Consider the following 23,752-nt stretch of genomic DNA (forward strand, 5'->3'; position numbering starts at 1 on the left):
CTCTTAATATAAAATTTTCTTATTAACAGTTTAAAAAGAGCAAAAAGAGGAGGGTGTTCCAACTGTTGCTCAAATTATACTTTACATGAGTAAATATTTATTCCTTCTATTTCCTATATTGTGATTTTTTTCTCACGATAAGTATTACTGAATAACTATATACTTTAGGGAAGAGTTCTGAAATGAATTTTTATTGACAAGATTCTAACCCGAGGTTCTCTATGCCACTGTTACTTGGATAGGCACATTTTAATTTTTTACATGATAGACTGATTTGGTAATTAATAAAGATTGTTATTTTTAAATTCCACATCTTCTTTCAACAAACTTTTAAAATGACTGATTCCATGACAACTGTGTCACATACGAAGATACACCATCTTTACTTTCAAGGAGTTTATAGTCCAGACATGTAAATGCAATGTTCAATATCGTTTAACAGAGATACTCTCAGGCTAGTATAGGAACACATGGTGAACACTGTGCTTCTCAACATGCATAGAGGGGAGGAGAGCTTCATGGAGATCATACACTTGAAGAAGAATTGGCTGGAGGTGATTAAAAATATGTGTATCTGCATCTATCTATATCTGTACATCTACATCTTTTTGATTATGCCAGTATCTATACGTATATTGATGTCTCTAACTCATAATGTCAATATCTATATACATCCCATATGATAGGAGCATAGCGTGTTACCTCAGGTTCATGTGTTTAGTAAATTTAAAATTAGTCAGTGTGGGTAGATGCTGTAGCTCCTGGAAAGTACAGAGTGGGAGATGACATTGGAACAAGTAGCAGCTGCATAAAAAAGGGATTTTTATGGCATCGTAAATAATTGGAATCATTGCAAAGTTTAATCAAGAGGAGGTAAATATAAAAATAGGATTGAAGCAGAAAAAGTGATTGGGAGCTATTATACTATTTGAAGTCACGGATGATAAAAAGAATGAACTAAAAAAATGTGGCTGGGCAAGGGATGGCTTTTTGGATAAGGAATAAGAAGGACTTGGGGACTAACTGATCGTGGGGAAGGGTGACAAAGAAGGGTCACTCTGCAATACATCTTTTCTTCTGAGAAAGTAGAACTACATGAACATGGTGAATAAAATAGATAAGAAACAGACTGTAACCTCACAGAGCTGAGCTTTCATTGGTCTATGTAGACCAGTAAATAAGATGTCCAACACAGTCCATTGTGCTGAGTGGAACAAAAAGGTAATTCCACTTTCTCGAACATAGTGGGTTTAGCTGAGACGGAGACACGTATTTAAAGGATAGAAAATGAGTCCAGTTTGGGAGATAGTGACATAGATTCAATTGTGCAGTACTTCGGAAGCTGTACTATATAATATTGAGTACCTGTAATTAAAGGTCAGAGATGCTGTTTTGAAAGTAGTTCGGTGGAGTTGGTAGCTGACATAAGGAAGAAATAAGATTTACCTTTTCAGAATGACAGCAAGGCAAGAGGTTAGGGCCAAAAATGGAAACTTGGAGAAGGCTTCATTTTAGAGTAAGAGCCCATAATGGACACTGAGAAGGCAATATCACGTAGGTAGGAGGAGAACCGCATAAAATGTTGTCAAGGAAGCCAGGGCAGGAAAGAATTTCAAGAAGGAAGGCATGCATGAATGTGTCCTATTTAAATATAAGTTAAAAAAGGCAAGAAAGGAAAACTGATTTTTCACTTAACAGTGAGGAGTCTGGGAATATACACAGGTGTATTAGAGCTATGAAACGTGCCTCAAAAGCTATGAATAAAATAAAAAGGGCATCAACATTGGGATATATTTGTTTTAATAATAATATAGAAAAAGAGTGAAAAAAAGTTCTACCTGATGCAATTTTTTTTTTCTGAGTTAAACTTGAAATCAACAATACTATAGTTTTGAAGAGGTTTTTTTCCCCACTAGAGATAAAATAAATCATAACCCATCATCCATCTTATCACCTTTTTCTGTTGTTGGAAGGGAATTCAGTTTCTAGCAACTAATCCATATATGAAGTATATATATAAATTTTGTGTACACATATATATGACACTGTATTCATATATTTTAAGAATGATATGTTCTTAAAGCAAAAACCACATGACAACACAGAGCTGTTACCATCCAATGAACACGATGTTATAATAACACTTGTCAATTCCCAATTGAGAGAATCTAGGCAGCTTGAATATTTAAGGAATACATCTAAGACACAGGGACACTTATTTTCATTTCATATTTGACCCAAATAGAATGATTTTTCTTAAATAAAATCCAGTTAAGATTAATCATATCTTATTACTACCTAATTTCATTATTAATAAGTGAATGTAGCTAAAATATATTGTCACATTCTTAATTGTAAAATGCTCTCCAGTATATGTTCATTGTCACTAATGATTAGAGTTATAAATAATAAAATTTTAAAACTCAAATCACTTTTTCTAGATATGAACAGGATATTATATATAACATTTCTCTAACAAATAAAAATAAGAGCTCTTCATTCAGGACTCAACCTATACAATTTACTCACAAATTATTTGCTAAACGCTGAAATAGCAAAATATAAACAAAAAAAGAAAATGTATTTCAGACTGACTATGAGACCACCAAAACAAATTAAAATATATCCTATGTGTTTTCAGAGAGAAAAAAAAGGCAAATTAATAATGAGATATAGTTCTTTACTCAAATAATGAAAAATGCTTTTCTGAAAACATTTTATTTTCCATACAAAATAATGGACTGGCATGTGGTTTTTTGCTTTAAGAACATATCATTCTTAAATGATTCTGAACTGTTATCATATCATCATAATGAGAAATTATTTTTGCAACCTCTTTTGAGCTCATTATAAGTTAATTTGCCATATGCATTTTTAAAATATATTTTTACTTTCTGGAAATTAATGTTTAAATTTGGTCTTCCAACATTTTTATTTAACATATAAAAGGTGATCAGAATACATACATTTTGGTTTATGCTTGTAGACATGAATTTTAATTAACTCAGCAGCAGCTGATAAGATTAATAGCATGTACAAAGTGTGCAGTTAATAGAAGCAGAACTAGAGGCAATTAGTGGAATTAGGTGTTTTTTCTACCGAGAAAGAGTATCCTAAATAGTAATTGTTTATGCCAGTCCAGTCACTGCAAATATCACTAATAGCATCATTAAATCAATGTAACACTACATTATAAGCACTAAATTGACTTACTGATTTGGTATCAGATTGGTGCAATAATGAGCTTATTAGTATTTTCCATGACTTATGTATATACACTGGGACTACCTGGATATAGTCTAAGAACTTGTCTTCTGTAGTTCTCCTACATAGGGAGATAATTTCTGGGCAGTCTGTTGTCAGTATATGGCCCTTTGAAAATGATGCCTAGTTGTTACTGAAACAGAATAAATTGGCCATTGGGCATTTGGTACAAAAAAAAAAAAAAAAAAAGAGCTTACTCTATACAGGCATTGGGGGCTAAGCAGTGAAAAAAATCTAAGCACCTACACTCAAGGAGTTTATAGTCAAAGTGACTGAAATACAAATAAACTAGCAGTTCTAACAATGAGAAAAGCTTAGGGTTCTGGGAGTGGGGGAGTGATGAAAAAATGCGTATCATATGATAGGTGCACAATCAATACTTAAATGAATTCATGTGTTGTAAAAATGATGACTAAATTGAATCAACAACATACCAGACCCCTTCCTCCAACACAATAAAAAAAAAACAAAAAACAAACAAACACAAAACAAAACAAAACAAAAAACAGTCAAAACAGTCAGGAGGTTTCTTGAGTCTCCTGATATCATCAGCTCGATGAAATGGTACAGGTCTCAGGTGACACTGGACGGGAGGTGTTTGTGGTCTCAGAAAATCATCAACTGGAGAAGGTGGAACAGGTACCAGAAGACACTCGGGAGGTGTCTTCAGGCTCAGAGAATCATCAACTGGAGAAGGTGGAAGGGGTACGAAAAAACACTCAGGAGGTTCCTTGGGTCTCCTAAAATCATCAGCTTGAGGAAATGCTACAGGTCCCAGGTGATGCTCGATGGGAGGTGCCTGTGGTGTGAGAAAATCATCAACTGGAGAAGGTGGAAGGGGTACCAGAAGACACTCGGGAGGTGTCTTCAGGCTCAGAGAATCATCAACTGGAGAAGGTGGAAGGGCTGCGAAAAAACAGTCAGGAGGTTTCTTGAGTCTCCTGATATCATCAGCTTGATGAAATGGTACAGGTCTCAGGTGACACTGTAGTTGAGGTGTTTTTGGTGTGAGAAAATCATCAACTGCAGAAGGTGGAAGAGGTACCACAAGACACTTGGGAGGTGTCTTCAGGCTCAGAGAATCATCAACTGGAGAAGGTGGAAGGGGTGCAAAAAAACAGTCAGGAGGTTTCTTGAGTCTCCTGATATCATCAGCTCGAGGAAATGCTACAGGTCCCAGGCGACAACGCTTGATGGGAGGTTCCTCTGGTGTGAGAAAATCATCAACTGGAGAAGGTGGAAGGGGTACCAGAAGACACTCAGGAGGTGTCTTCAGGCTCAGAGAGTCATCAACTGGAGAAGGTGGAAGTGGTAAGAAAAAACAGTCGGGAGGTTCCTTGGGTCTCCTAACATCATCAGCTCGAGGAAATGCTACAGGTCCCAGGTGATGACGTTTGATGGGAGGTGCCGGTGGTGTGAGAAAATCATCAACTGGAGAAGGTGGAACGGGTACCAGAAGACACTCGGGACGTGGCTTCAGGCTCAGAGAATCATCAACTGGAGAAGGTGGAAGGGCTGCGAAAAAACAGTCAGGAGGTTTCTTGAGTCTCCTGATATCATCAGCTCGAGGAAATGCTACAGGTCCCAGGCGACAACGCTTGATGGGAGGTTCCTCTGGTGTGAGAAAATCATCAACTGGAGAACGTGGAAGGGGTACCAGAAGACACTCAGGAGGTGTCTTCAGGCTCAGAGAATCATCAACTAGAGAAGGTGGAAGTGGTAAGAAAAAACAGTCGGGAGGTTCCTTGGGTCTCCTAAAATCATCAGCTCGAGGAAATGCTACAGGTCCCAGGCGACGACGCTCAATGGGAGGTGCCTGTGGTGTGAGAAAATCATCAACTGGAGAAGGTGGAACGGGTACCAGAAGACACTCGGGACGTGGCTTCAGGCTCAGAGAATCATCAACTGGAGAAGGTGGAAGGGCTGCGAAAAAACATTCAGGAGGTTTCTTGAGTCTCCTGATATCATCAGCTCGAGGAAATGCTACAGGTCCCAGGCGACAACGCTTGATGGGAGGTTCCTCTGGTGTGAGAAAATCATCAACTGGAGAACGTGGAAGGGGTACCAGAAGACACTCAGGAGGTGTCTTCAGGCTCAGAGAATCATCAACTAGAGAAGGTGGAAGTGGTAAGAAAAAACAGTCGGGAGGTTCCTTGGGTCTCCTAAAATCATCAGCTCGAGGAAATGCTACAGGTCCCAGGCGACGACGCTCAATGGGAGGTGCCTGTGGTGTGAGAAAATCATCAACTGGAGAAGGTGGAACGGGTACCAGAAGACACTCGGGACGTGGCTTCAGGCTCAGAGAATCATCAACTGGAGAAGGTGGAAGGGCTGCGAAAAAACAGTCAGGAGGTTTCTTGAGTCTCCTGATATCATCAGCTCGAGGAAATGCTACAGGTCCCAGGCGACAACGCTTGATGGGAGGTTCCTCTGGTATGAGAAAATCATCAACTGGAGAAGGTGGAAGGGGTACCAGAAGACACTCAGGAGGTGTCTTCAGGCTCAGAGAATCATCAACTGGAGAAGGTGGAAGTGGTAAGAAAAAACAGTCGGGAGGTTCCTTGGGTCTCCTAAAATCATCAGCTTGAGGAAATGCCACAGGTCCCAGGTGACGATGCTTGACGGGAGGTGCCTGTGGTGTGAGAAAATCATCAACTGGAGAAGGTGGAAGGGGTACCAGAAGACACTTGGGAGGTGGCTTCAGGCTCAGAGAATCATCAACTGGAGAAGGTGGAAGGGGTGCGAAAAAACAGTCAGGAGGTTTCTTGAGTCTCCGGATATCATCAGCTCGATGAAATGGTACAGGTCTCAGGTGACACTGGACGGGAGGTGTTTGTGGTCTCAGAAAATCATCAACTGGAGAAGGTGGAACAGGTACCAGAAGACACTCGGGAGGTGTCTTCAGGCTCAGAGAATCATCAACTGGAGAAGGTGGAAGGGGTACGAAAAAACAGTCGGGAGGTTCCTTGGGTCTCCTAAAATCATCAGCTCGAGGAAATGCTACAGGTCCCAGGCGATGACGCTCGATGGGAGGTGCCTGTGGTGTGAGAAAATCATCAACTGGAGAAGGTGGACGGGGTACCAGAAGACACTCGGGAGGTGTCTTCAGGCTCAGAGAATCATCAACTGGAGAAGGTGGAAGGGCTGCGAAAAAACAGTCAGGAGGTTTCTTGAGTCTCCTGATATCATCAGCTTGATGAAATGGTACAGGTCTCAGGTGACACTGGACGGGAGGTGTTTGTGGTCTCAGAAAATCATCAACTGGAGAAGGTGGAAGGGGTACCAGAAGACACTCGGGAGGTGTCTTAAGGCTCAGAGAATCATCAACTGGAGAAGGGGAAATTGGTATGAAAAGACCCTCGGGAGGTGTCTTGAGTCTCGGAAAATCATCAGCTCGAGGAAGTGGTTCAGGTCCCAGGGCACACTCGTCTTGAAGTGTCTCTCTTCTCAGAAAATCATCAGTTGTAGAATGTGGTTGAGGTCCTAGTGGACACTGTAGTCGAGAAAGAGTCAGCAGTCTCAGACACCCTTTAACTGATGGATGTGGTTGACCTCTCAGATAACACTGAGTTGGAGGAGGTGGCTTGTGGCCCATCCTTTTTCTTAAAGTTTCAGCCGTGAGGTAGGGCCAGTAGGGCAACCCTGAGGAATGATGGTGCTCCACTGCCGCCATCCTGACCTGTAGGGCCGAAGGAGGAAATGTTTTCACACATATTCATTTGATGGACAAAATTACCGCCACCGACACAGGCTGCACCTTCTGTTGCTGGTGATAGATTTTTGCACCTTTCCATCCTCCAGATTTCAAAATAGCAGTATCAGTGTCATAATATCACCCTTCCACTGAGTACTGCCCACAGCTGGGGAGTAAAGAAAAGTCATTGGGACACACTGTTGTCTCCACATGCCACTGTGTCTGTTTGCAAATGTAGGCAGGCTGGGGTCCTGCCCCAGGGAAGACAGAGTCATAACAGAGTAATAAAGAAGCATGTTTGAGACACAGGAGTGTCTATGTCTATCTTCTTTCCTCCCTCACAGCCATCACCAGAGCATGTTTCTTACACCAGGTCAACAGAGAGTAAGAGAGGCATGAAAAGCCCATTGTCCACACATGTTGCAGCTTCTTTTTGGAGAATGTTTTCCAGGACTTTTATGTTCTGTCTCTGATTCTCAGAACTCTGCAAGGTCAGTGTGACCACCCTGCTCCAAATTGAAGAAAACAGAGGTTTCCAGAGGAAGGAGAATCTGTGCCCAGGGTCACACAGCTTGCAAGAGGCAGAGTGGAAGTTGATTCCAGCTATGCCTGCGGGACCCTCTCATTTCCCCTCTGTTTCCCTTCTGGACAAAGGATCTTCTTCCCTCTGGAGGTGCCACCCATGAGAACAAAGAGCTCTGGAGAGATGTGGATTCCTGAAGAGCTTCAGGGGAACTGGGAGAGGGATTTCTGACAGAACAATCTTATCTCAAGAAGTCAGTTAGACATGGCTGTAATATTTCTTTTCACTCCCAGGTAATACCAAATTGTAAGTGCACTAGGACATAAAGAATACCCCATGGAAAAATGAGGTGGGAATTCTAAAGAAAGCAAGTTTTAAAACTGTGTTTCACTTCAAGTGTACAAGTCCCATCATGTGTAATCACAGGACTCGGCAGCTTTTGAAGGTACAGAGGCCACACAAGAATCAGCTTAGCCGAGCATCATTTAAGGCCTTCATTTGGAATTGTCCCTGTAGGTAATAAGTTACATTCACTCTTCACTAATTTACAGTCAGGGCCTATTTGCTATTACAAATATGGAACCTCTGACACTTAGAATATTAGATCAGGGGCCCCACTGGGTGGGTATGAAGGTGTTTTTGCACAACACGGTTACCAACAGGGATGGGACTGTGATAAACTATGGAATTGGCCTTGTCAAAGAGCAATCAAAATTGCACAAAGCACAAATTAATGTTAGATTAATGCGTTTTCACTATTTTCACTTCTGGGAATACAGCAGATATTTCAAACGTTAATCACCTACATTATAGCAGAATGCAAACAAAATCACAGCAAAAGAAAATCCCACATATTTCGGAAATGAGACCCCACAACATCTTGGGTAAGGTGGATCAGTCAGAGTTCACCGCGCCATGAGACCTACAGTACTGGAGGTCAGTGGTGCCTCCTCGTGTTATTTCTGGAAACAGAACAGTAAAAGCCCTTCATCCCTCGGTCCCTGAGTTTTTATGGATTCTGGAGGTGCCACCAACGATGATCAGCTGGGAATGGAGAAGGCTGAAAGCTCATGGAGAAGATTTTGCTTCTCAAGAAGTCGAGACAGAAAAGGCACCACAGAACCCACAGAGCAGAGGCCAGGCCAGGAGAGGGTGTTGTCGGAAAAGACCAAAGCGTCCTGATATAGGAAGAGTGAAAACGTCCCCAGCATTTACCTTTGTCTTCTCTGTGTTTTCAGCTGGGACGCCGCTGCTGTTCCTCATGGGAACCCAATGAGGTCCTGAATCTGCTAAGGGCCAGAGAAGGGAATGGGGCTAAATCTGGCTTGCATGTTCTGTGCAGAATAAGAAACCCTCCGCACCCTCCACTGCCATCTCACTCTGCCACACAGGTCCCTTACCAGAGGCACAGGGTTTATTGACCATATGCCTCAGAGGACTCTGGAGCCCTCTGGACCCTCATCCTTGAGGAAGATACCACAGAGCCCTGGTCCAGGGGTATTCTTAACTCTCAACAGGCTGTGAACAGGTCGGGCTCTAACCAGCTGGAAATGAGCTCTAAATCAGTATATATCAGAGGAAATCACTCATCATGTGCGCACAGACTCAAAATTAAAATAGGAACAGCCATGGTTGGAAGAATATCAATAAACCCTGGACAGGAACAGCACTGCTCCTCTTCTTCAAGCCATAGGGACATTTAAAATGCTGTGGATTCATAGTTAATCTAACTTTCATACCTGGCCAGGTATTATCAATACTTATGAACAGAAATGGACATAAAGACATGAACAGTCAGGAGAAAAGGTAAGAGCTACAGAAATTAACTGGAAAGTTTTAGGGTTACACTTCAAATGTTAGAGGAGTAGGATTACATAGAAATTTAACTTACTAATGGAGTTATATAGTTGACAATAAACAAACAAAAAGAATGAAGTTCCAAAAAGTGTAAATAAATGCTTCTTTTCTTAAAGCAGACCTCAAGCTACAATATTGATCCATGAAGACACGGCCAGAAAATCTCTGCTCTCATCAGCACATGTGGCTCCCATTCTAAAGTGCTATTGTTGTTTTCTCAAGTGAAAGAAAAATAAATCCTTCACACTGAGTGAAGGTGGAAAGGGGAGCTGGCCCACCTGCCTTCTAGGCTCAACTCCTCAGTTAAAAGTAACCAAGACATCAGGGTGGGGCAACATCCACAGTCAGTGGAGCGGCCTGAGCTCCACCATTCACAGGGGACTAGCCAAGAGCCATTCAGCTCGGGCACCTGAGAAAAATAGGGTCCTGCCACCCAGCGAGACAACTGTTCTCTTTATAAGTGCTTGGAATTGTTTCCAGGAAACATAACAATCACCCCACCCGAGCCCTCATCCCCAAAAGGAGAAGCAAGGTGTGTGGATTGTACAGCACCAATTAAGCGGCTGCCTTCACAGCAAGCTCCTACCCCTCCAGAAAGGGTTCTCTAGGCCCGGTCGTCCCTGGACTGGCTGCTGACTCATGCGTCTCTCTGGCACTCTCTGCTTTTGCCTCATTTCACACCTAGAAGACATAGAAAGAATTGACTTGAAGAATTAAAACACCAAGTTCTTTACTAGATGCTCAAAGCTTTATCTCAAAACAAAAACATCCTTTAAAATGTCCATCACAATGACCTACCTGTGCCGCTTGTAGGCAGCCTTCTTCTCTGCCATCCACCTTTGCAAGGCTTGAGCACAGAGGTGTGGGGAGAAAAATACATCCATGTCCTGACCTGGCAGACTATGTCCAAAAGCAAGGAAAACAAACAAACTTCCTGAGTTGGCAAGAGGCTTTCTTGCAGAAGGGGCGATCTGAAAAAGCCAACACATGAGAAATTGAATGTTGAGAGAGTCTAAGGGCCGTGGCATCATCTGCATCAGCACTGAACTATCCTGCAACTGCGGGGAGGAAGCTCCTTACTTTGCATCTGTAGCAGTCCTCTGCCTGCCGCTGCAACTCTTGCCTGCGTTGAAACGGTTGCCTATGGATTACAATCACTTTCATCAGATAAAGCACCACTTTCAGGATGACTTTAAATAATCTGCCATGTTTCTGTTATCCTCACAACTGTACCCTTACACAATCTATCTATACCTAGAAAACGTATTTCAGATGGCTGTAAGAGTACAGTCTGAGCTGGTCGCGGTGGCTGACGCCTGTAATCCCAGCACTCTGGGAGGCTGAGGCGGGTGGATCACGAGGTCAGGAGATTGAGAACATCGTGGCTAATACGGTGAAACCCCATCTCTACTAAAAATACAAAAAATTAGCTGGGCGTGGTGGCAGGCACCTGTAATCCCAGCTACTCGGGAGGCTGAGGCAGGGGAATCACTTGAACCTGGGAGGCGGAGGTTACAGTGAGCCAAGATCACGTCACTGCACTCCAGGCTGGGTGATAGAGCGAGACTCCACCTCAGAAAAAATAACAAAAACAAAAACAAAAACAGTACAGTCTGATCGAAACTGTTGCTGTATTGATTCCTCCTCTTTTGCTTATTGCCTGTTGACTTCTGAGTTGACAATTTCCTTCCCCATTCTCAGTATATCCCTAATTCATCCTTCATTGAGCATCTTTTATCATAAAGCTCTATTCTCCTTGTATTAATATCCTTGCCATGTTTCACAGGGCAGAAACAGCTGGGCTTATAAACAGGCATAGTCCTTTTGAAGGATGTGGTTGATCCTACAACAACACACTTTCCTAAGGATGACAACAACTCACTCCACCCCTAGAATAACTGGTAACTGAGTTTCCACACAGTCTAGCTGGCAATGGGGTCAGGAGACGTTTTGCTACTTCACATCTTTTGGTCACTGGTAAATCTTAAGGTACTTTGTTTTCTGTTTTGTCAACTCTCTCTCTCTCTCTCTCTGGATATGCCTTCTGACCATTTGTTTCTATTTCTGCATTTACTGGGTCTAAATATTGTACAAAGGTTAAAAACAACATTCCAATGGGGGTTTCCTAAGAGGGTGGGGTTCAGTTTCTGAACTCACAGTTGGGTGTGTATTTCTTTCATATCCGATTTCCCATTCTCCTCTGCCTCTGATAGCTGCCTCTTGTTTTCTGCTTGCTCACATTCTTTCATGTTTTGTTTCCTGAGATTAGAAGGGAGGCAAATGCACACACATGATCCACCAGCCCATGTGGGATTCCCTCTTCCCTTCTGGCATCTGAAGGCTGTGATTCAAAGATCCCCCCTGCAACCTTCCCATAAATGAACCAACTGAATCTCACAACCAAAGGGAGAATTGACACCTCTCATTGAGGGACAAAGAAATATCACACTCTGGCCTGCTGGCAAGTCACCTGTCATTTCCAGCTCATCTTCAAAGTTCTATAGTTAGTCCTATTCTTTAGTAAATATAAAGACTATTAAAAGCTTCTATGAGGTGCACTATGTGTGTCTCTGGGGTCAGTCTTGTGCTTGACACAGCGAAAGCTCATTTTAGTTCAGTGTGAAAAACCAGACCTCACCAACTCATCACAACTAACTCCATCGGAAGCAGAGGATTGCTCCTCATCTGCCTCCTCCTGTGGGAGACCTGATTCTCAGTCAAAGGCTGATGCCGGAACTGAGACCATCAGCCATAGAGAGATCCTTCCAGAATATGGTGTCATTAACCCTGCAGTTCACTACTGCACTTTGCCATGATTCAGGACTGGAACTCTTGTCATCGACTTTAAAGATCCTGGTTGAGAGAAAACGCAATCTGAATGCTGGGCGCATCTATTGAATTAGAAATGACCGGAATGGCTCCTAAGTCAGGGTGTTATGTCCTGAAAATAGATGACAACTGCAAACCATCCACCCTGGTGTTGACTGACTTTAACAAGGTTCAGTTCACAGAGAGTGAGGGCAGAAAAAGGAAATGGCCTAAAAAGGTAAGTTTGCTGTGTTGCCCTCACACCACTTGATTCATGCTCCTGATCCTAAGGACCTCACCTGATACTTGGTTTTATAGGAAGGATGTGTAAAATTCCCAGAACACTAGGAAACAGGGACAAAAACACTTCAAAGAGAAAGTTAATGAACTTGTTTCTGACCACAGGGCATCCTTCAGCACATGCTGTCTGGAGTGGCCTCAAACAAGGAGTGTGTGGTGAGGTGCTGAGAATGCAATGAGAGCAGGGTCCTGTCCCCATGCTAAATGAGCTCACAGATTAATGCAAATGAGAAGCCAGTGAGGACCTCACTACTCCTGCTGTGCACTTGGGAACTACAAACACAAAACCTGACTCTGGAGGGAAGCTAAGGAAGCATTCTAATCTTGAGTTGACATAAGTGCATCTGAAGCTTCCGATCTCCGATGAGAACAATGGGGGACACCAAACAGAATATAAAACCCATGATTGAATACATCAAATTGCTAACATGGCAGTAAACAGACATGAGGTCAAGATGGAGAAGAAGGAAACCCAGGACGAAAGTCAGCCTTGCATTTGGAACCCATTTCCCTGAGTTTCATTGCTGAATTCCAGAAGGGACTACTGAGATGCAAAGAAGCAGAGCAGCTTTTGCACACATGCATGCGATTAGATGAAAAACAAGTGGATTGAGGGTCTGCCAATGAAAGCGACCCGTACTGAAGTCCACTGGCTCTGGTTGAGACCCAGAAGAGTCACACATCAGAACAAAGGTGGATAGGAAATACCCTGGCCTTTGTAGGGACTGAGCCTGCACTGATGACCTCAATTGCAGCCTGTATGGAGGACCCCTGACCATCCCCCAGAAGTAGACTCCCATCTCTTCTGCAACAAGATAACATGCTACTAGGCCTCAATTCATTGCTAAATATTTTTTAACAAGTATCTCACATTTAACAAAAAAAGATCAGTCATATGGCAGCAAAATACAATGTAATATGACCAAAACGTGAAAGACTGTGAAAATGAATCTGGAGGTGAGCCAAGCATTGAATTCAACAATCCAGGCTGGGAGCGGTGGCTCACGCTGGGAGGCAGACGCAGGCGGATCACCTGAGGTCAGGAGTTCAAGACTAGCCTGGCCAACATGGTGAACCCCGGTCTTTACTAAAAATACAAAAATTGGGCTGGGCACAGTGGCTCATGCCTGTAATCCCAGCACATTGGGAGGCCAAGGTGTGCAGATCATGATGTCAGGAGTTCTAGACCAGCCTGGCCAATATGGTGAAACCCCGCCTCTACTAAAAATACAAAAATTATCCGGGCATTGTGGCATATGCCTGTAGTCCCAGCTACTCAAGAGGCTGAGGGATAAGAATCGCTTGAACCTGGGAGGCGGAGGTTGCAGTGAGCCAAGATCACACCACTGCACTCTAGCCTGGGTGACAGAGTGAGACTCTGTCTCAAAAAAAAAAAAAAAAAATTGGCTGACTGTGGTGGCACACACCTGTAATCCAAGCTACTCGGGAGGCTGAGGCAGAATTGCTTCAACCTGGGAGGCAGAGGTTGCAGTGAGCCAATATTGCGCCATAGCACTCCAGCCTGGGCGACAGAGTGAGACTCTATCTCAAAATTAAAAAAAAAAAAAAAAAAAAAGGCTGGGTATTGTGGCTCACGCCTCTAATCCAGCACTTTGGGAGGCTGAGGCGGGTGGATCACCTGAGGTCAGAAGTTTGAGACCAGCCTGGACAACATGGTGAAACCCCATCTGTAGTAAAAATACAAAAATTAGCTGGGCATGGTGGTGGGCACCTGTAATCCCAGCTACTTGGGAGGCTGAGGCAGGAGAATTGCTTGAACCCAAAAGGCAGTGAGTCGAGATTCTGCCATTGCACTACAGCCTGGGCAACAAGAGCAAAGCTCCGTCTCAGGAAAAAAAAAAAAAAAAGAGAGAGAGAAAGGAAAACCAATGCCAGTACTAGCACCTCCTCTTCCTCCGAAAAAATTACAAACAAGAATGTAGGAAGGGAAAGGAATTATGCGGATTAAACTAATCAAGCAGAAAGGACAAACTCAATTTTGAACCCACTGAATTTGCCACAAATATTGTAGAAAATATTCTCAAGGACTTTACAGTTGTCTACTTTGACTGGCACATGGTTCATAACAACAGTATTTGTGTCAAGGCACATCTTACTCTTCCTCGGCAGTCTTCCTCTGTCCATTGATTTTGTAATGACTGTTGACCTTCCCTGTCACCTTACGGACTTCAGCTCGAACTTTGGCTTCCATATGTCTCCATGAAGTAAAGAGGTCTTCCAGGCCAAATTTAATTCCTGGAAAGGAAGAAACCCTTTTCTTTGTGTGCATACTAATGGACCTCGACCCTTGGTGAGAGTGAGGAGAGGAGAAGGTGAGAAACCTGAGGGCAAGAAGCTGTTCTTTCCCTTTCCAGGGCAAACTCATTTCCACACTATGGGGACTCCAACAGAGCCATACCTTCCCGGCTACGGCTATTGGACCTCCAGGCTTTCCGCTGTACATCCTTGGATCCGTCATGTACATTTTGTGACTTTAAGACAGTCTTGAGGAAAGACACCTAGAAAATAATAATTTAAGAATGACGGCTGGGCACGCTGGCTCATGCCTATAATCCCAGCACTTTGGGAGGCCGAGGCGGGTGGATCACGGGGTCAGGAGTTCAAGACCAGCCTGGCCAAGATGGTGAAACCCCGTCTCTACTAAAAATACAAAAATTAGCCGGGCATGGCTGCGGGCGCCTGTAATCCGAGCTACTCGGGAGGCTGATGCAAAGAACCATTTGAAGCCGGGAGGCGGAAGTTGCAGTGAGCCGAGATCACCGGGAGGTGGTGCATGCCTGTAATCCCAACTAGTCGGGAGGCTGAGGCAGGAGAATCACTTGAACCCAGGAGGAAAATGTTGTAGTGACCTGAGATTGTGCCATTGCACTCCAACCTGGGCAACAAGATTGAAACTCTGTCTCAAAAAAAAAAAAAAAAAAAAAAAAATAGGCCAGGTGCGGTAGCTCACGCCTGTAATCCCAGCACTTTGGGAGGCTGAGGCAGGTGAATCACAAGGTCAAAAGATGGAGATCATCCTGGCCAACATGGTGAAACCCCGTCTCTACTAAAAATGCAAAAATTAGCTGAGCATGGTGGCGCACGCCTGTAGTCCCAGCTACTCGGGAGGCTGAGGCAGGAGAACTGCTTGAACCCGGGAGGCAAAGGTTGCAGTGAGCCAAGATCACAGCACTGCACTCCAGCCTGGTGACAGAGTGAGACTCCGTCTCAAAAAAAAAAAAAAAAAGACATGAATATACCTCACACAACTGAACTGCACACTTCAACACGGTTAGATGGTAATTATCATGTTATAAGTATTTTACCACAGGTTAACATGTTTCACAACTTGAAAAGGAAGTAACTACCTTCAGCTCTCTGAGTTCTAGAATTTGTAACATTTCACCCCCTGCTCCTTCCTGATCTGCACTGGAGCATCTTCCTTCTATCCCTGCTCTACTCAGAGTCCACTTTCCCTTCCCTCACATCAGCTTCATTGAGGCTGGTTTGAACCTAACGCAAAACATTCTCACTAACGACTGAATTCCCACCAAGATTTCCATATTATCACAGTATGCTTTTAATCTTCTAAGATATTAAATATTTGTTCTCATCATAGCTAAAATGCAATGCAAATTCCATCTCAGATGTGGGTCAGATACCTATGAATCTCCTGAGGTAGTTATTGAAATAACTTTTTTTTTTTTTTTTTTTTGAGACGGAGTGCCACTCTCACCCATGCTGAAGTGCACTGGCGCTACCTTGGCTCACGGCAACCTCCACCTCCCAGATTCAAGCGATTCTTGTGCCTCAGCCTCCCAAGTAGCTGGGATTACGGGTGCCCGCTACCATGCCTGGCTAATTTTTGTCTTTTTAGTAGAGATGGGGTTGCACCATGTTGGCCCATCTGGTCTTGGACTCCTGACCTCAAGTGATCCACCTGCCTCAGCCTCCCAAAGTGCTGGGATTACAGGCATGAGCCACCACACCTGGCCTGAAATAATATCTTTCAAATTCTTTGCAGAATTTGTTCTTTTCTGATTTCTGCACATAGGATAAAAAACAAAACATGTACTAGGATTTCGAGAGAAGCATGGGTAATCTAAAAAGATGAAAGAGCAACCACATCTATCCCACAGCTACTGCTAGATTTCATAGGAAAGGTAGCTGGCCCAGTTTGGAGCTAGGAGGAATGTCAAACACATGAAGAAATGAGAAGCAAGGAAATGCCATCATGCATGAATGCTTCATGGCACCCATGATGTCCCTGCTTAGGAGGTAGTGGTATAGATGACCAGATGATAAGGACAAAGATGAGAAGGTGTGAAGTTGTCCAAGTCCAACAGCTCAACTGAACTTTCCTAAATGGAATTTTTAAAAAGCGGTAAATTTAAAAACTTCCCCCGGCTCACGTGGTGGCTGACGCTTGTAATCCCAGCACTTTGGGAGGCTGAGGCGGGCGGATCATTTGAGGTCAGGTTTTGAGACTAGCCTGGCCAACATGGTAAAACCCCGACTCTACTAAAAATACAAAAATTAGCTGGGCATGGTGGTGGGCACCTGTAATCCCAGCTACTTGAGAGGCTGAGGCAGGGGAATCGCTTGAAGCCAGGAGGTGGAGGTTGCAGTGAGCCAAGATCACACCATTATACTCCAGCCTGGGCAACACAGGGAGACTCGTCTCAGGGCTGGGAAAAAAAAAAAAAAAAACTTCCTCCAATTTATACCGAAAATTCTCTCTTCAGGACTAAGTGGCATAGAGAATGTTAAATGTGCCTCGATATCTTCATAACTAGTATATTTTCTGTTTTCTACATATCTTGAAAGGCAGTGCCAAATGACGTGTAATTATCTAGGTGGTAAAACTGAAACATACTTCCTCTTCCCTTGAATATAAAAAAGCATTGTGGTATTAGTACTTTTATCTTGGATCATTGTTCAGAAGGAGGTTCAGCCCCCAGACAACCACATTTTTACTGCCATGAATGGCAAGAGAAAATGTAGAGCTCAACTTACCCAATGGAAAAAGGGCTCAAAAGACAAATTATGGCACAACTTAGCCAAATTCTTACCAAGTACAGACTTTTGACATACTGATCTCTCTCCAGTTGCAACTGGGAACATGCACTTTGAATGATGTCATTCAAAATTACCCTGCCCAGACACACTTTTCATTGATTCTCTGGAGGGCAGTTCTAAGAGATTCTCTGGGGCTTTCTCTGCATCATGAGACGCAGTGCAGTTCTGCCCTTCACTTTCTGGCAGTTTGTCACCTCATCCCTATGACCTCAGAGGAACTTTGTCTCAGGCCAATTGTTTGTTCCTTGAGCTCTTCCATTTCCCCTAAAAATCATTTGCTGCCCCTCTAAATGGCCTACATCTCCATCTATCTCCCTCTCCCCTCAGAAGAGGGTGCTCTTTAAGCATCAACCATCCAGCCCTTCTAGCAGTCTCATTTTTCAGCTGGTTCCCATGTTTATGCCTGTTCTATGTTTTTCTTCTCCTGTTAAGCTGTCTGTTGTCAGCTCATTTCTGCAGTGAATCTTCAGAGAGGAGACTGGAAGCTTTCCTTCCACCCATATGCTAGAAATATAAAGCAGAAGAGTTTAGAAACAATTTCCTATTTAAGTGATGAAACCTCATACTCCATTTCTGATAAATAACACTAAGGTTAAAAAAAGTTATTTTTGACCAAAAGCTCTGTTGACATTTTATTAAACAAACACCAACCTATTTAATTTTCATAATGTAAATGGCAGATATTTTCATAATTCTTATGCTAATAAATCATTTCCCTGACTTTTTGGGTAAAACCACATATTCATAATGAAGTCCAGAAACGTGAATTGTTTTAAATAATTTCTTCTTATTTGTGATTACAAGTATACCTCTACAGAAAGTTAGTATACTCACACAAAGGCTAGTTTTCCAGAGGAAAATGGCAAGTGTAGAAATTCCCAGAAACGCAATAATGATAACTATCCAAGGAATTCCACAAAAGTCAGTCCCAGGATGAAAATCATCAGGCAGAGAATTGATAACCTGGAATAATAATAGTTGAAATAATGAAAAGGTCAATGACACTGACAATATTTCACTCAGAAAGAATCATCCTTAGAAACCGTCAACCTCCTCCAAAAGGTAACCACATCCCTCAGATATCACCGTGGGATTCCACTGCTACAAAAAAGAACAGAAGTTAGAAGTCTCATGTTTTTCAGATGGCTGGTAGTGTTTTTAGGCATTGCAAATGTGGGGTGTCGTCTTTCTTGGTATAAAGCAGGGATATCCAATCTTTTGGCTTCCCTGGCTATATTAAAAGAAGCAAAGTTGTCTTGAGCCACACATAACATACACTAACACTAACAATAGCTGATGATCTAAAAAAAACCTCCTTTTTTTTTTTTTTTTTTTTTTTTTTGGAGACAGGGTTCCCGCTCCGCTCAGTCGTCCAGGCTGGAGTGCAGTGGTGCAATCTCGGCTCACTGCAACCTCCAGCTCCTGGGCTCAAGCCATTCTCCTCCCTCAGCCTCCCGAGTAGCTGAGATTACAGGTCTCTGCCACCATGCCCGACTAATTTTTGTATTTTTAGTACAGATGAGGTTTCACCATGTTGGCCAGGCTGGTCTCGAACTCCTGAAAGGCGATCTGCCTGCCTCGGCCTCCCAAAGTGCTGGGATTACAGGTGTGAGCCACCGTGCCCGGCCATTTTTTTGCTTTTGTTTTTGTTTGTTGTTTGTTTTTGAGATGGGGTCTCACTCTGTCACCCAGGCTGGAGTGCAGTGGCGTGCTCTCGGCTCATTGCAACCTCCGCCTCTCAGGTTCAAGTGATTCTCCTGCCTCAGCTTCCTGAGTAGCTGGGAGTACAGGTGCCTGACAGTGCACTCAGCAAATTTTTGTATTTTTTTGTGGAGATGGAGTTTTGCCATGTTGGCCAGGGTGCTCTCAAACTCCTGACCTCAGGTAATCTGCCCGCCTCAGCCTCCCAAAGTGCTGGGATTAGAGGCAAGAGCCACTGTGCCTGGCCAAAATCTCATAATGTTTTAAGAAAGTTTACAAATTTGTGTTGAACTGCATTCAAAACTGTCCTGGGCCACATGCAGCCCATCACTCATGGGTAAGACAAGCTAAGTATAAAGTAATTATCTTATCTTTTCTTTTCTGTTTTGAGACAAAGTCTTGCTCTGTTACCCAGGCTAGATTGCAGTGGCATGATCTCAGGTCACTGCAACCTCCGCCTCCCAGGTTCAAGCGATTCTCCTGCCTCAGCCTACTGAGTAAGTGGGATTACAGGTTCCTGCCACTGTGCTCGGCTAATTTTTGTATTTTTAGTAGAGACAGGGTTTCACCATTTTGGCCAGGCTGGTCTCCAACTCCTGACCTCATGATCTACCTGCCTCGGCCTCCCAAAGTGCTGGGAATACAGGTGTGAGCCACTGCGCCTGGCCAGTAGTTATCTTTTCTTTAAAGTTATTCACTTGTTTTTTAAATTGACGTGTAACATTGGATGCATTTATTATATATCACATGATAAAAGAATCCCTCTAAATAATACTTCTCTCTTGGATTATGTGAATCTTTGTCATTTAAAGCTCAGCATAAGTAAAAAAAAAAAAAAAAAAAAAAATACAATGAAGGGATTACTTCATTCACAAATAAGTATCAAATTTTAGTGCTTAAAAATTAACAAGGTGGGCCAGGCGCGGTGGCTCATGCTTGTAATCCCAGCAATTTGGGAAGCCGAGGTGGGTGGATCACAAGATCAGGAGATTGAGACCATCCTAGCTAACATGGTGAAACCCCATCTCCACTAAAAATACAAAAAATTAGCAGGGCCTGGTGGCACACGCCTATAGTTCCCGCTACTCGGGAGGCTGAGGCAGAAGAATCACTTGAACCGGGGAGGCAGAGGTTGCAGTGAGCCGAGATTGCACCACTGCACTCAGCCTGGGTGACAGAGTGAGACTCCGTCTCCAAAAAAAAAAAAAAAAAAATACCAAGTTGGAGATCACGACAATGGCATGAAGAGTGCGGGATTTCTCTAAGATTGTTCATATTCATTCCATTAGACGCTTATGTGAGTGAAGACGAAGACTTCCCCTGAGTAAGTTCAGACAGCTTGTGATAGCATTTCTACATCGATTCCTCAGGATTTAACTATATATTTTTGAAAACATCTCAATTTTAAATGTTTCTTTCAAGATGGTGAATTAAACAGAGATAGCCCTTCAACAGGTTGAACTCAGCATATGCTGAGTCTGAAATGCAAATGATGGAGTTAGAGAACCATACAACAACGGTAATGATTCAGAAACATGGTGTTGAGCAAAATAAGGCAGACACAAAAGAGTACCTATGGCATGGCATACATCTGTATACGCGAAATTCCAGAATAAGCAAGCTAACCCATGATAAGAAAGAGACTGGCCGGGAAGAGTGAGAGTTCACTTTCTGGGGTGACGTAATAGTTAGATCTTGCCTGGGCACGATGGTTTACGCTTGTAATCCCAACGCTTTGGGAGGCCGAGGCGGGCGGATCACCTGAGGTCGGGAGTTCAAAACCAGCCTGACCAACACGGAGAAACCCTATCTCTACTAAAAATACAAAATTAGCTGGGCGTGGTGGCACACGGCTGTAATCCCAGCTACTCAGGAGGCTGAGGCAGGACAATTGCTTGAACCCCAGAAGCGGAGGTTGCAGTGAGCCGAGATCTTGCCACTGCACTCCAGCCTGGGCAACAGAGTGAGACTCTGTCTAAAAAAAAAAAAGTCGTCAAACCAGATGACACAAATCAAATGATATTTCACTTTGTTTTGGTCCATTTTGTTTTTTTGAGAGAAGAGTGCAGCGGGGCCATCTCGGCTAACTACAACTTCCAGCTCTTAGGCCCAAGGGATCCTCCCACCTCAGCCTCTCCGGTAACTGGGATAACAGGTACGCACCACCAGGCCCGACTAATCTTTTTTGGAATTTTTTGTAGAGATGGGGTTTCGCTATGATGCCCTGGCTAGTCTTCAACTCCTGGACTCAAGTGATCTGCCCACCTCGGCCCCCTAAACTGCTGGGATTACAGGCCTGAGCTGTGTAATTTCATGCCGCGTGACACAGCCTGCAAACAAGGAAGAAACCCCGCGGGTCCAGCGTCTACTCACATAGGTGGGGTGATGGCTGATAAATCCCAGCAGGAGGAGCCAAAAGAGCAGCCACCACACCGGCATGTCCTCGTCCTCTCAGGGAGCCCTGAGGCGGCTAGGACAGAGGCGGGGGTGGCTTAGGGTGGGGGGAGGGAAGGGGACGGGGACGGGGAGGCGGAGGGAAGGGGGAGGGGAGGGAAGGGAAGGGAAAGGAGGAGAAGGGGGCTGTTGGGCACCTGGAGGTGGAAGAGGAGGAGGAGGAGGAGGAGGAGAAAGGGGTCTGGGAAAGGATCCGGTTCAAATTAAGTTCTCAAGCGCTGGTGGAAGGTTTAGCTACAGGTCACGGAGAAGGTCAATCAGGGAAGCAACAGGACGCGCAGGGCAAGGGAGCGTGAGGCTTAGGAGCAGTTAGAAGGAGACCAAGGTTCTGCTTTCCAGCAAACCTTTGGTCTGGGCCCTCTCTTAGCAACCCTGGGATTTTATACTACCTCTCCACCAATCCCTGACGCCGGTGGTGCGGCCTCACAATGGACATCCCATGAGCGCCCCGCCACTGGACAAGCGCCCCGCCATTCCAATGCCCCCTCTCCCATCTCAGCCCCCCACGCTCCTCCCAAGGACAGGTCCTCTCTGGAACCTTCACAAACCTGATTTCTGGTCCTCCCCAACCAGCTCCCTGTCCCTGCTTCTGGGCACTCCTTCCTTCCTGAGCTCCCAGGGTTCCTCAAGGTCAAACATGGAGAAACCCTATCTCTACTAAAAATACAAAATTAACTGGGTGTGGTGGCACATGGCTGTAATCCCAGCCACTCGGGAGGCTGAGGCAGGAGAATTGCTTGAACCTGGGAAGCAGAGGTTGCGGTGACCTGATATTGTACCACTGTACTCCAATGGGCAACAAGGGATATTGTGCCATTGCACTCCAGCCTGGGCAACAAGGGAGAAACTCTGTCTCAAAAAAATAATAATAATAAAATAAAAATAAAAATAATAAAAATAAAATAATGTAGATCTTGAACGGGGGTTGGGTTATGCTGGTGTACGTACTTTCCAAAGTTAGTAAACTTACACTTAAGGTTATATATTTTGGCCGGGCGCGGTGGCTCACACCTGTAATCCCAGCACTTTGGGAGGCTGAGGCAGGCGGATCACGAGGTCGAGAGATGGAGACTATCCTGGCGAACATGGTGAAACCCCGTCTATACTAAGAATAGAAAAATTAGCTGGGCGTGGTGGTCTGCGCTTGTAATCCCAGCTACTCAGGAGGCTGAGGCAGGACAATTGCTTGAACCCCAGAAGCGGAGGTTGCAGTGAGCCGAGATCTTGCCACTGCACTCCAGCCTGGGTGACAGAGTGAGACTCTGTCTAAAAAAAAAAAAAAAAGTCATCAAACCAGATGACACAAATCAAATGATATTTCACTTTGTTTTGGTCCATTTTGTTTTTCTGAGAGAAGAGTGCAGCGGGGCCATCTCGGCTAACTGCAACTTCCAGCTCTTAGGCCCAAGGGATCCTCCCACCTCAGCCTCTCCGGTAACTGGGATAACAGGTACGCACCACCAGGCCCGACTAATCTTTTTTGGAATTTTTTGTAGAGATGGGGTTTCGCTATGATGCCCTGGCTAGTCTTCAACTCCTGGACTCAAGTGATCTGCCCACCTCGGCCCCCTAAAGTGCTGGGATTACAGGCCTGAGCTGTGTAATTTCATGCCGCGTGACACAGCCTGCTAACAAGGAAGAAACCCCGCGGGTCCAGCGTCTACTCACATAGGTGGGGTGATGGCTGATAAATCCCAGCAGGAGGAGCCAAAAGAGCAGCCACCACACCGACATGTCCTGGTCCTCTCAGGGAGCCCTGAGGCAGCCAGGACAGAGGCGGGGGTGGCTTAGGGTGGGGGGAGGGAAGGGGACGGGGACGGGGAGGCGGAGGGAAGGGGGAGGGGAGGGAAGGGAAGGGAAAGGAGGAGAAGGGGGCTGTTGGGCACCTGGAGGTGGAAGAGGAGGAGGAGGAGGAGGAGAAAGGGGTCTGGGAAAGGATCCGGTTCAAATTAAGTTCTCAAGCGCTGGTGGAAGGTTTAGCTACAGGTCACAGAGAAGGTCAATCAGGGAAGCAACAGGACGCGCAGGGCAAGGGAGCCTGAGGCTTAGGAGCAGTTAGATGGAGACCAAGG

At 44.5% G+C, this 23,752-nt stretch overlaps 1 protein-coding gene across 1 annotated transcript; it reads right to left on the reverse strand.

Annotated features, from left to right (window-relative positions):
- Positions 1–175: 175 nt before the first annotated feature.
- LOC100448462 (nuclear pore complex-interacting protein family member B13-like) lies at positions 176–23,414 on the reverse strand. The gene is made up of 11 exons (XM_063717318.1): positions 23,314–23,414; positions 22,229–22,343; positions 18,360–18,488; positions 14,866–14,965; positions 14,564–14,702; positions 11,496–11,597; positions 10,419–10,479; positions 10,137–10,309; positions 9,925–10,019; positions 8,697–8,770; positions 176–6,943 (listed from the first exon to the last, which is right to left on the reverse strand). Exons 1-11 carry the CDS (start codon positions 23,412–23,414, stop codon positions 3,677–3,679), a joined length of 4,356 nt encoding a protein of 1,451 aa, XP_063573388.1. The 3' UTR covers positions 176–3,676.
- Between the last annotated feature and the right edge of the window lie 338 nt (positions 23,415–23,752).

Source organism: Pongo abelii, chromosome 18 (genome assembly GCF_028885655.2).
Source record: "Pongo abelii isolate AG06213 chromosome 18, NHGRI_mPonAbe1-v2.0_pri, whole genome shotgun sequence".
NCBI lineage: Eukaryota > Metazoa > Chordata > Mammalia > Primates > Hominidae > Pongo > Pongo abelii.